Raw genomic sequence first — 12585 nt, 5'->3', positions numbered from 1 at the left:
TGTCTAGCCATTCAGATACTGTTACCTGTCCATTGTTCTTCAATAGCTTTAATTTGTTCATCCGTGAACTTCCAGAACAGGGCCAGTTTTTTCCATTCCTGGGGTTTTAACTGGTTGTATGCTAGATTCCAAAGGGAGGAACGGATTTGCTTGGTCTGTGTACTATGATCTTGTTTGAAGGATAAGCTGAAGTCTGACCCATCATCGCTATGAGCTAGATGTTCCTGAAAAAAAAGATGATAAATTCTATAATGAAGCTAGGAACCTTTGCTTAGTGAGCAGTGAACACTGTGTCCTGTACAACCAGCCATATGTAGCTACTGACAAGTGATTTGCTCTCTGCAGGTAAAGGAACCGTGTTTGGCTAGTAGAGCTCTTTGGAAGATGTGTTAGCATGGGTGGTTTTATTACAGTCTTAGAACAGAAACAAAGCCCTCCTGTGTCTATTGCTATGTCCTACTAAGTTAAATGCAAAATAAACCACTTTCTCTGGCACTTGATACACAACAGCAAATAACAGCAAGTAGCACACCAGCACAGCTGTGCTCCTTGGCTCTATCTACTTTATATGTCATATTTTGTACATGGTTAGGTTTCAACCACAGTTCTTACTCTTTCCTCTTGCTTCCCGAAGTACCAACCTCTCCCTGGGAAGAGGCTAGGCACCATCAGCATGGTGCTTGTTCAAGCTGTTCCCATCTCTGCTTGGCTGATGCAGGCACTACCAGGTCATTCGATGGCAGCATGAGCCATTGGGTTTAGCATGCAGAGCCCTGTTCAGCAAAGTGTCTAAGCACCAATAAGCACATGCATGTTGAACCTGGATCTAGTTCTATTGCCTGCCTAAGCAAAATCAGATAGAAACCAAACCCACAAGCATTTTACCCTCCAGATTAAAAGTGATGTTGCTACCATATGCATGGCTCACCTGCAACTGGAGTGATGGGGTTGCTTCTTGTTTGGGCACCTCTGCAAAAGCCACATCTAGCAGTTATTTCAGGCCTAGCTGAGTGGTGCCCAGGGAAAAGCCTCATTCCTAGTGTAGGTAAGCTCAAACTACTTTTATATTTCATTTTGTTTGCATGCTATTCCTGTTTCAAATCAGCCTCCAAAGTGAAAAATGTCTTCAGGAAGTTGATACAAGATTAGAAAGCAGATAAGCAAAAAAGGAAATGGCAGCATGCCACATTTTTAAAAGTGCTAAGCATAAAAATACAACAGGGTTATTTCGTAACCTTATGAGAGTCTTGCAAGGAAAAAAATAAATCTCAGTTCAGTAGTTAAGCATTGTTGTATGTTTGATTTAATTTTTCTCGTGCAGACTTTTATTTCATGCTTCCTGACACATGCAAGGTGAAGTTTAGGACATTCTACAGGACAGTTTCAGGCTCTCCCTGGTTCAGTGTTTCTTTTCTGAGGTTTAAAAAACCAAAACCAACAAAAAACCCACAAGCAGACAGACCAACAACCCCCCCCCTTTTTTCTCCTCCCTTTGCAGCACAACTTCTGTTTGCCGCTAATTGTGTGTCTAGGCAATGGTAGGGTGGGACAGTAACAGCAGCCCTCAAAACCAGCCTGGGCAATGATAGGGAAGGGTTGGGTAGAAGCAGTAAATAGAAAAAAGGGTAAACAGAGAGAACAAGATGCACTCATACACATTAGTATCATGTGCGCTTCCTCACAGCAACATGATGTTTCCTTTTGTAACTAACGGCTCTTCACAGATGATGTCAGCTCCATGGAACAGAAGGCCAGTTCTTACAATAATGGTTCAAAACGCTGTAGTTTCGTATATGGTAACACCACCTGAACAACATCATATTCCATAACTGTTAAGATCTAAGCTGCTCCCAAAGGCTGTGCTCTTAGCTTCAGGTAATGGGATACAAACACTTATGTTTCTGTTTCCCAACATCTGTGGAGCTCTTGCAGAAAACTGTCTGCTTAAACATCTTTTCTTCTCCTCAGGCAATTCAGTAAACAACACCAAGAGGTTAGGAGCATTACAGGCTCACTCCTGTCAGACTTGTCATGTCTTCTCTGGCAACAGATTAATTCAATTCTAATTCCCCTTTAAGCCAAAAGAAATAGTAATGTACATGACAACTCCAGCTGAACTGATGCAAATCAAATATGCATAACACGGGGAGTTCGTGGAGGTGTTTTTCATGATAATTAATCTAGATCTGTGATTTACCAGCACAATGCCCTGTAACATTAAGTGTCACGGATTTGGACATGCAGGGCCAGAGTGGGGTGGTAAAGGACCAGCTAATTGATACGCCTGCTCTCAGGCAGGAACAGTATGCTTATACAGCCCCAGGAGGCACTTGGCTAACCTGGCAAAACAAACACTCCCTAGAAGGAAGCAGGAATGAGAATGAAGTCACAGATTTGTGTGGTAGCTCAGCAATGAGAGCGCAAGAGCTAGCAGTCAAGTGAATTCCTTTCACCAGGCCTTTTGCCCCAGTTTGCTAGCTCTGCTGCTTACAGAATTACTTGCTCTAGATAGATAAATAAATTGTGTTAGCATATTCCTTCTTGCAGGTTTTATGGTGGATGCTACAAGAGATGCCTTTTACTGCCACACTAGGACCAGTCTGTAAACAAACAGTGTATTTGCGAGAACTTGGGGATTATAAACTGCATTGTGTCAAAACCCAGCAAGCCCACATCAACTTATGGCTCCAAACAAGAAAAACTGAGCAAGCCAATACAAGACTGGTTTATGGAGCATTAATATGCCCTAAAATGAACCTTCACCATCCTATGAAATACCTCCCTTTCATCAAGTATGTAGGTATAGCAGGTTCTTTGTGGCTCATTGCTACAGCTGTCATTGACAGAATAAACAAATGTTCTCAGAATTGTAAATGGTCCCAGTTAAGACCCAGTGATGTGAGACATCCTGAATTTTCAAGACCCATTTGGGCTGGGTCTGAATTTCAAGGGACATCTCTAGAATGCAACTTACCAGCAGCCCAGCTAGAAATACTCCTTTGATTTTAAGAGGTACTAAGCTTAGCTTTTCTTGTTCAGACACTTACCACCTATAGAGCCTGTACAGATTCATAAGTGACGTGGGATAGTCAACGTAGGCCAAAATAATTTTCATCTACACTTTAACATATCTGACTCTCAGCCTTTTAGGGAGGGCCATCACTAAACAGCCTACATTTAGATAACAACTAGGGAAAAAAGGCTAGAAATTCAGACAATGTGAGGTCAATCTAAGCTGTGTCCTTCACACTTGTTGCCTGATTCTTTCCCATTTCATTGATTGTGTTTTATAATTAGCGCACACACAACAGAAGAGGGAGCTCCTGCCAAAGCAGCTGAGCCCTTACTAGCAAAGGAGTGACAGACACTTGCACTCCTCCGTTTTTCAACAAGATTTTGCTGTACCAAAGCACACAGGGTTCAACGTGGATTCAGGTCATCCCAGCCCTGATGCTGATAGCACAGCTTGAATTTGGGTCAGAATCTCTCTCCACCCCTTTATCTCTGTGTGTAGAGCACAATGCAGGGAAATGGTAAGATTTGCCTACAATTTTACAGCTAGTCAGGAGTAAAACCCAGATGGGGTAGAGACCTTCCCATTCCCAATCCTAGCCTCAATTTATCAAGGCCAGTCTTGCAACCTGTCAAAAGGAACCACCTCAGGCAAAAGGCACTTCAAGATTAGAATCAGCTCTTCCACTATAGTTATCCTCAGTGTAATGAAAGATGTCTCTTACCTGTTTTGTGGCATAATACCTTTCTGCTTTAATGATCATATCTACAATGAGGGCGTGATTGCTCCTTGATGCCACAGCTAGTGCAGTTTTTCCATGCTGAAAGCAGAGTGTGTATCAGAACATTATCTCATATGTAGGAGGATAAGTATATCATAGAAGAAACACAAGAGCTTTGTTTACAGAGCCCTATCCCTTTTTTTCAAGAAAACTTACTGCTATAATGCTATGGCTTCAGAGTAGCTACAATCAAAGTTCTATGCTTTGTATGAGTTGTACCCCCTCAGCCCAAATGTGGTCAATTTTTTCAACACACTGAACTGCCCCTAAAGAATTTCTGGTGAGGTACAGCTGCTTTCAGAAACCTCCTGCACTCAGACTGCTGCATACTTCATACCAGCTTGTCCTCTCCTGTCACTGCTTCCAAGTTTGTGCAAGCCCAGGCATCCATAGGCTGAAAACTACCACAAATACAGTCCATTTCTGTGGTATGGTTAAACTGGCATTTCAGATGGATAGGCTGGCAAAGTTGGAAAGCTCCAACTTTAAGGGCAAACCTGCGTATTGTTTTGGATGGTAAGAGAAGCTGGCTTACAGAATGAAAAGAGGGTGTGGGAATGACTTTTTCATGATAACCAAAGTGAGCACAACTGAAGGTGATGTTTCACAAGTAGTACAGGCAAAGGAATTAAAAGCCATTGCTTTAATTCCAGCTGCAGAGGACTGCTCAGTCTATCTGAACCCATCTCTGCTATCAGCACTTTGATGCAAAGGCATCTTGGTGGCTCTACAAAGTTCTCTCTGCAATTGTCTATTTTCAGCAGATTTGTGCTGAGTGGAACTGCCTCAAATTTAAATATTCAGGGCATTCTCCACATATCAAGTGCTAGGCATTCTAGAAAATTAGACCTAAAAGAAGCCAACACCTTAATTAGAAGGTTCAGTAATTAAATTATAAGGCATTTCAACTCTCCAGCTATTATAAAGTTCCTTAATATATATCTTTTGCATTCTAGCTCCTGGCTCTGCTCAAAATCATCCTGATTAGCCTGTTTTTAGAAAAGCATCGTATTGGAAGCTAAGGAATTTACATTTCATAAAATCTTTATAGCATAGACAAACTTTATATGTGAAGAGTCCAGAGACCACAAGAGCTCCTTGGGTCCCACCTCTGGAAAGGTGCTTTGCATTTTGCAGGGAGGTGGAGGGGGTGGAAAAAGGGGATGTTTCTGGCCTCCTGTGCTAGTGCAGACACTGCTGGCATCCTGTGTGCACATGTAGAATGGCAGTCTTGCACACAGGGAACACTCCCTGCACTATCAATCACAAACGACGACAATTATATCTGCAGGTGGGAGGAAGGAAGAGCTCCCGAGAGAGCATTTCCTGAGCTGTAACAGCTTGCAACTCATGCAGATGCATGACATGCTCTGGAGACTGAGGACTCTTGCTGCTGGGGCACGGAGGGCAGGAAAACACTGTGCAATTGAAGCAGGCTCCCCTTTTTCCTGCCTACTGTTCATTAAGGACAGGAACAGTTTTGGCATCTCAGCACCAATTCAGTTCAAAGAGGGCTGTACTTGTGAATCTTCCCAGTGGTGGCATGGCCTCAGGGGTCGTGCAGCAAACAGGCAAGGGAAAAGCTACTCCAAGAAATAAAACCAATGCAGAAAGGTGACAGAACTTGTGCTGGCTCAGAGCCATATTCTCATAACATGCCCTGAACAGTCAACACTGCTGTAATAACCAGGGTACTATCCAGCCCAAAGCCTTGCAGGTGCTTAAGGTCAAAACAGGCAATAAGAAGTACTTTTCTGTGCCTGCCCTTGGAATATGAATAGGTAGAGACAATTTTCCAATGGCTAAGGCACTGTTTAAAGTGGGCAAGATTTCATTCTGGGTTAGCCCATATGAGAACTGCAGCTCTCCGGTTAGCGTGTGACTCTGAATGGGAAGGCTTAACTGCAATGCAGCATCTTACCTCAGCCTCCCAAAACACACCAACCGCGTCACCCACACTCAGAGCTCTGAGCCTCACGTCAGGCTAGGGAAAAAAGAGATGATCCTAGTCTGTAAAGCTTTACTCCTCATCAGGACAGCTTTGTGCATGAATATTACTTTTGAAATTATTAAAGGGCTAGATTTTGCTCTTGATAAACATCAAATCTGTCAATTCAGTCATACAGAAAATCAATATAGTGGTAACAGTATAAAAAAGACAAGCTCAATCTTGCAGTAATTTAGCAATATTTGTAAAAACTGGATTTGGTACTCTGTCCTTTCAAAAGCACTTCCCCAGAGACTCTGTGCTTTGGTACTTCTTCCAGCCATTGCCATTCTTGCCTCAGTCTTTCCAGGCTGAACATCAGCAACAGGGTCTAAGCACCCACCTGAACGGATCTGGGATGGCTTCTCGGGGACGCGGCACCATTTCCCGATGGCCCAGAGTGCTAAAGGGCAAACTCACCATTGCTGCAATTAGTGAAGCTGGCAGTACCTGTGCCTCTCCTGGCAGTGAACCTGGCTGCAGGTGCACAGTTACAACAGCCACAGGCTGTTTTTCATTCCGTAAGCCTAGTCCTTTTTTCCATCAGAGGTCTCTGGCAGCAGGGTTTACCCTCAAACTATGGAGCTTGGAAGTTTTACAGCTCTTCACTAAAACCATTTCAGATCTTTGCAAGCTGCAGGTACAGCAGTATTAAAAGGAGACGTTCTTTGTAACAACTAACAGCTTTACCTAGGAAGGACAACTAGCAACAAGTGCTTTCTGCATCTCTGGGAAGAAGGTTATAAAACAAAAAATAAAATCACATAATCCTTGCATGTGTGAGGAACGCCATCTACCTTATCCACGGTCTTGAGATCGCAGCCTGCCTTCAGCAGCACTTCCACCAGCTCCACATTGCCCAGATCAGCTGCCAGATGTAGAGGGGTTTCCTGCCTCTGGAATTAATGACACCAAATAAATACAATAAGCCAAATTCCCTCTTAGAAGCAGAGTGCTCACAATATGAATCTAAAGAAGATTCACAACAAAAGACAGCCTTGGCAAGAAAACACTGAACAGAATGAAATCATTTAACTTTTGAGTGATCTACCTGCCAGTTTTGTTTCAGGCAAACAAGAGACCATCTGGGATCTCTGCAGCAAAACCAGGCAGGAGTTCCAGCTGGCTGAGGAAAAAGTTGCTGTCATGCCCCTCTAACGTACTGTAACCTAACGAGCTCTCTCTCTTCCCTCTAAAACAAGGTGTTTTGGACAGAGTGCTTCATGTGACTGCCAACCCCCACCCATACTATACTCTCAAGTAACCTTTTCCCTGCTGAAATTCATGCAAAGATAACTGAACATCCCTAATTTTCAACAGTACATTGTGCCATGACCAGAGCAGGGTTTGTTAGCCAGCCCTGCCACAAAGCAATGATATGTAGTAGAAGTCTACCTGCTCCATAATGGGTTCAGTGAATCTTAAACCACACACACAAAAAAAAAGGAGCAAAAAAAAAAAGCATTAAACAAAAACCATTAACAAAAAGTACAGCTAAAGGGGGATTCGACTTCAAGTCTAATCTTTGGGTCTGAAATGAGGGTTGTATAGTCTCTACACAACTGCATGTACCCAAATAAAACTTATTTATTTAACCTTCTACAGAATATTAGAATAAGAAATTCCAGATGTCTATGGGTGTAATGCAGCAGCAAATAAGATATGTTGTCATCTGTGGAAGCCCTGCATATGTAGACATGTCCCTTAGCATGTTTCATGTGACACAGCATCCTTTTAAGTTGAAGGGTTTGTGCCTGAGCTTCTCTGATGTGGCAAGTCTACATTCTGTAGGTCTGGTCAGAGAACTTTTTTGGCCTTTAGTTCTTAACTTAAAGGTTGCAGAGTCAAACACTAAGACCATACACACCAAGAAACACCAGCCTCAGGGTTCTACATTAGAGCCTCTCATCAGCTCTTTTGGGAATATACACTATGATCACATGACCTCATAAATTTTCTCCAACAATACATCCTAATTTCTTTTCTGCAGTAATTTAGAGATATCTATATAGCTACTGTAGGTAACATTAGACATGCTAAAGACAAAGCACAAAACATTTCTAAAAGATGTGTTCAAGAAGTTTACAAAATTCTCTATTTTATGTGACGGAAGAGCTTATCATCATACTTGACTCCAGCCACAAATGACAGCCTCTGTCTCCTGCAAAAATGTGTATAAATTAATCTTTAGCAATAAAATGATCAATGGGAAAGCAGCAGGAACTGCTGCCTCTCTTGCTAACCAAGTCGACATCCGCTTCCACCATTCTTCTTGAGTACAGGTGCAACTACTATATGTGAGGGTTGGATCTCTGGTGTGTGCCCTCAGATTGAGTGACCTTTTCAGTGTCCATATGGGTGGCTTCAGAGCAGGAGACCTCAGCGTCCCCTTGTGTGCTCCTTGATCAGGAAACCCTCTTCCTCTTTTGAAGGCACAGGATGGCAACTCAGTAGGCATGGGCCAGGCCCCAACACAGCGTTAGAAGTCACTGTGTTTCATGGGGGCAGGCAAGGCTCCCCTCCTTCAAATGCTGTACCAACTACCTGGAACTACATGCCTGTTCAGGTGTGAAATCCCAAGCTATCGGAGGCAATAACAGCCCTAGGCATCAAGAAAGCCAGCACCAAAGTAAATAAGTTGGCACGCATCACGTGGCCTTCCACAGAGGAGGGTATCCAGTACCTGAGGGGATTAGTGGTGGTGGAGGTGGTCTACAGGGAACTGGCCCCCAACCAACCAGGCCTCCAAAAACCACTGGCACCAAGCAGAGGCCAAAGATTCCTGGTAAAGGTGGGGAAAACACATGCCAGCATCCCTGTGTGGGCTCGAACAACCAACCTTTCAGTTAACAGCCGAACTTGCTAACACTTGCACCACAGAGACCTGTGACCTCATTATTCAGTGTGATGTTGTGTGGTGTGGAGCATCACTTTGGTCAACTCTGGTCATCTGCTTGGCTGTGTCCCCTCCCAGTCCCTGTGTACCTCCAGCCTACTCCCAGGGGGAAGCAGAGTCCAAAACAGAGAAGGCCTTGCTTGATGCTGTGCAAGCGCTGTTTGGCAACAGCTAAAACACTGGTGCCTTACCACCACTGCTGTGGTCACAAATCAGAAACACAGCACCATAGGGACTGCTGTGAAAAAAATTAACTCCATCCCAGCCAAGTGACACTCTGCACTGGGTTTCCCTCTGAGATCAATACTGTTGAGACATTTCAGTCATTTATTATCCATGAATTGTAACACTCGAACAATAAATTAATCCAAATATTTTCTGAGTATATAGCATTTTGCTATCCTTATCTTGCACAAACAATACTAGCACAGCATGTACCAGTGACTAATACATATGCACACATGCAAAAAGATAAGGAGGGAACTGCCTCTTCCTTCCTATTTTTTTGTACCCTGAGCTTATAAGGCAAAAAAAATTATTTCAAGCAAAATCCACATAATCTCCTTTTTACCAGCAAAGTTATGTTAATTCCCAGTTTTTTCTTACGTGATTTAAGGAGTTTATATCATGATTGGCATCCAAGAGGCTTTTTACTACTGGTAGATGACTATTGATGACTGCTAAATGGAGAGGGGAATTCTTCTGCTGTGGATGGAAAATAATAAGCTATTATACTTGGATACATTATTAGAAGTCCATTCAAACAAGAAAAAGGTTCTTCTTAAAATCCGCCCCTTGCAAAGGCGATGTGCTCTAGCAGAGGTCCAAGAGCGCAGAAAACACACCTTGAGGTGCGGAGTTATGCTAGAGATGGTAGCCTGCTCCTGCAACACCTACAGCAGCAGGCAAACAAATACAGCTGAGAAATCTGGAAATGTTGAGTGCATGGGGTGTGTATCAGTGTGTCACCACTTAGGAACGCAGCAAGGCACTCCTCTTACGTGTCCATACCGGGATGTGCTGCTACCCTTGGCTGACAATAAAGAGCTTACAATAATGTTTCTGTTCCCTCAGAAAATTGGGTTTGCCCTTAGTTGAATAGGCTGGAGACAGATTAATTCTGTACTGGGTAAACAGATGTCAAAATCTACTTTCCAGGAATAAACTCTTGTCTCGTATTGCTGCTGGAAATATTCTTCATACTAAACTGACTTGCTGTCATATTTATAAAAGCAAATTACAGCTAGAAAGAAATTAAGGGTTTTTATTTGAGTGATTATTTATTAAAATAACTGGGGCATACATCCAGCACCAGTCACAATCCAACCGTTAGATTGGCAAGATAGCTTTGTATATTGAACCTGTGACTCATTGGTTTCTTGTTAAATGCAGCTAAAGAATAATTCCATACCAGTGCTATTCACGGGTGCCAGACACCAGGTCATTAGTGTCTTTATAAACCACAGCCATTTCTTCAGGGCTAAGGAAAAATAAAGCAAGCCCTTATGCAATGCTGCAGTGGAAATGTTTCCAAAACGTAAGCTACAATTTTATGAGTTGCTTCTGCTACAGAAAGCCAATGAGAGCAAGCAGCACAATAACTGCCTGACCTTTAAAATAAATAATTTCAAGCACATCATAAATTGTTCTTCCTTGATAACATTACACAACAGGCCAGTGATCATGGCAGAGAAGTCACAAAGCCCAGATTCTTTTTTCAACCTGTACCGTAGAAGTGGAAAATAATTTCCTATTCACAGAAAATCTCAGATGCAACAAAAACTGTAATATCTAAATTGAGACAAGATTTTAATATTAGGAATACCTCTTTCTTTTTAAACCCCAAAGAATGGTGGCATGCAGATTTTGAAGGCACATGCTTTGAGTGCAGAGGGTGAAAGTACTGAAGTGTTTATTTACCTTTTATTTACCTTTATGCAAAATCAGTTACAAGTGTTAACTCTTGGCCCATGGCACACAGGGAGGCCTGCATTACTGCTGCTTAGTTCAAGCAGGGTACTTTGCTTATCTTCTCCTAATGCCTTGTCCGTGGCTTAGCTGGGCCACCTCTATACTGCACCAGTTTCCCCAGGCACTCACTGGTTTTGTGCAACAGGACTTTGTCTTTGTAGGTCCATACATATTGCTAACCAACATCCATAAACCACATAATAACATGTATAGTAAAAAAAATTAAGGAACTAATCAATCTCATTCAGCTGTCTGAATTTCCAAGGAAGGCCATAAAAGACAGAACAGGCTAAACAACAGCAGAACTGTTATGCTGATATACACTCACCTCGGGTTTAGGAACCAGGTCAATATTCTTATCAATAAGAAAAGTAACCAAGGATAGATGTCCATTCTGAACTGCAATCTGCAAAGCACTGTTATTGTTCTGAAAGAAATGGTATAGACAGCAAAAACTTCCATTTTTGTTGCTGGAAAAACAGTACTAAAAAGAGCTATCAATATAGGATAATCTTTCATTTAAATTTGTGTTATTGTCCCCTCCATGAAAAAATCTCCCTTTGATAAAATGATATAAAATGAAGTGCATCAGCAGTTAGCACGATGTGTTTTTATAAATACTGAAGGAACTTCCCATTTTTACTATATCACAACAAACGTGCTAAAACCACCAGTATTCTATAGTCTTTTCAATCTCTCTTATGAAAGAGATAAATCACCATTGTCAGCTATCCTGTGCCATGGACAATGACAATGCCAACAAGTCTCCTAGTCTGTTCAGTTTGACCTTTAACAAGCAAGTACAGTCACATTAACAAACTTCTAAAAATAAATCAATAGAAAATTTTCACTTAATAATTCTGCTAAAACAAACAAGCTGTCAGTCTGCTGGAATCATAAACTTCTCACAGCAGGCAAGCCTAGGCCATTCAATAGATGTGAGCTGGACTGGAGTCTGGGAACCAGATGTAGAGAACAGGTTTGTCATCAGTTCAGTCATACATGCTGCCCAAAAGGAGGATTTTCAGTTACCCTAGTTGGTTACATTTCCTAGTCATATGTTTTACTGTTGGTCATACAGCAAATAAAAAAGCTGCACCACAGTACTCTGTCAAATAAATCTATGCTATATTTCTTCCACATCAGTGTTATTCTGTTAGCACTCTATACATTCCCAATTCTATTTTATTATTTAATTTAATTTTTTACCATTTCATAAAAATAAGCAGAGCAAATCTACTGTTAGTACACACAGAAAAGAGAAGATAAGGTCTTTCCCACAGCCCAGGATGTCCCAGTACCTGTGTGCTAGTGGGATATTGTGTACATACTTGAGTTAAAACATTGATGTCACTCCCTCCTTCCAGTAGGATTTCAGCACATTTTTCATGACCTCCTTCAACAGACAGGTAAAATGGAGTTTCTCCATTCTAGACCAACAGAGAGAAAATGTCTGTTCCAATTTAAGCCATGTGACTATAAGGCTGTGACACAAAACAGGTTAGCTCAATCAGACTTGTCCAGCTCAAGAGAAAAGGGGAGATGGTCACAAGAGAACACAACCTGATTGCTCCTAAATTAACACTTAAATGAAATGGAAACTCACCAACACTTAAGTGACAGATGACATTTATGTGGACAGATGTATGGTAAAGTTTACGATACAGATAACTTTCATAAATATTAATTGCGCTCTTTTCAAAGAAGTTTGCTAGCAACAGGCACAGAAAGAAAGATGGTGGGTAGCAGTTGCTGCCATTCAACACCAGGCAACACGGCTAGCATGCTAGCACATACCATAAGCACCAATTCCTGTCAGTCCAATGCCATGGATTTCTGATGAATTACCAACTCTAGTGCCAGTTATAAGGAGAACTTTTAGCAGAAATAATCCTATTGCATATTTATTTCAAATCTTCTCACCCCCAAAAGTCTCC

General features: G+C 41.9%; 1 protein-coding gene across 4 annotated transcripts in view; it reads right to left on the bottom strand.

Moving 5' to 3' along the window:
* Nucleotides 1-12585, bottom strand: part of ANKDD1B (ankyrin repeat and death domain containing 1B) — a 35831-nt gene that overhangs the window by 2414 nt on the left and 20832 nt on the right. For 2 of the 4 annotated variants that reach the window (XM_052777514.1, XM_052777515.1), the window contains exons 8-13: nucleotides 11980-12078; nucleotides 10977-11075; nucleotides 9284-9382; nucleotides 6579-6677; nucleotides 3738-3833; nucleotides 26-224 (exon numbers count right to left, since the gene is read on the bottom strand). In XM_052777514.1, the coding sequence (XP_052633474.1) occupies nucleotides 26-224; nucleotides 3738-3833; nucleotides 6579-6677; nucleotides 9284-9382; nucleotides 10977-11075; nucleotides 11980-12078 (691 nt within the window). The remainder of the gene's footprint in view (nucleotides 1-25; nucleotides 225-3737; nucleotides 3834-6578; nucleotides 6678-9283; nucleotides 9383-10976; nucleotides 11076-11979; nucleotides 12079-12585) is intronic. The other 2 variants (XM_052777510.1, XM_052777513.1) reach the window with 2 other exon arrangements.

This window comes from Harpia harpyja, chromosome Z (assembly GCF_026419915.1).
Source record: "Harpia harpyja isolate bHarHar1 chromosome Z, bHarHar1 primary haplotype, whole genome shotgun sequence".
Lineage (NCBI taxonomy): Eukaryota > Metazoa > Chordata > Aves > Accipitriformes > Accipitridae > Harpia > Harpia harpyja.
The sequence above is the reverse complement of the archived record's forward strand: the minus strand, read 5'-3'. Positions and strand labels throughout refer to the sequence as shown.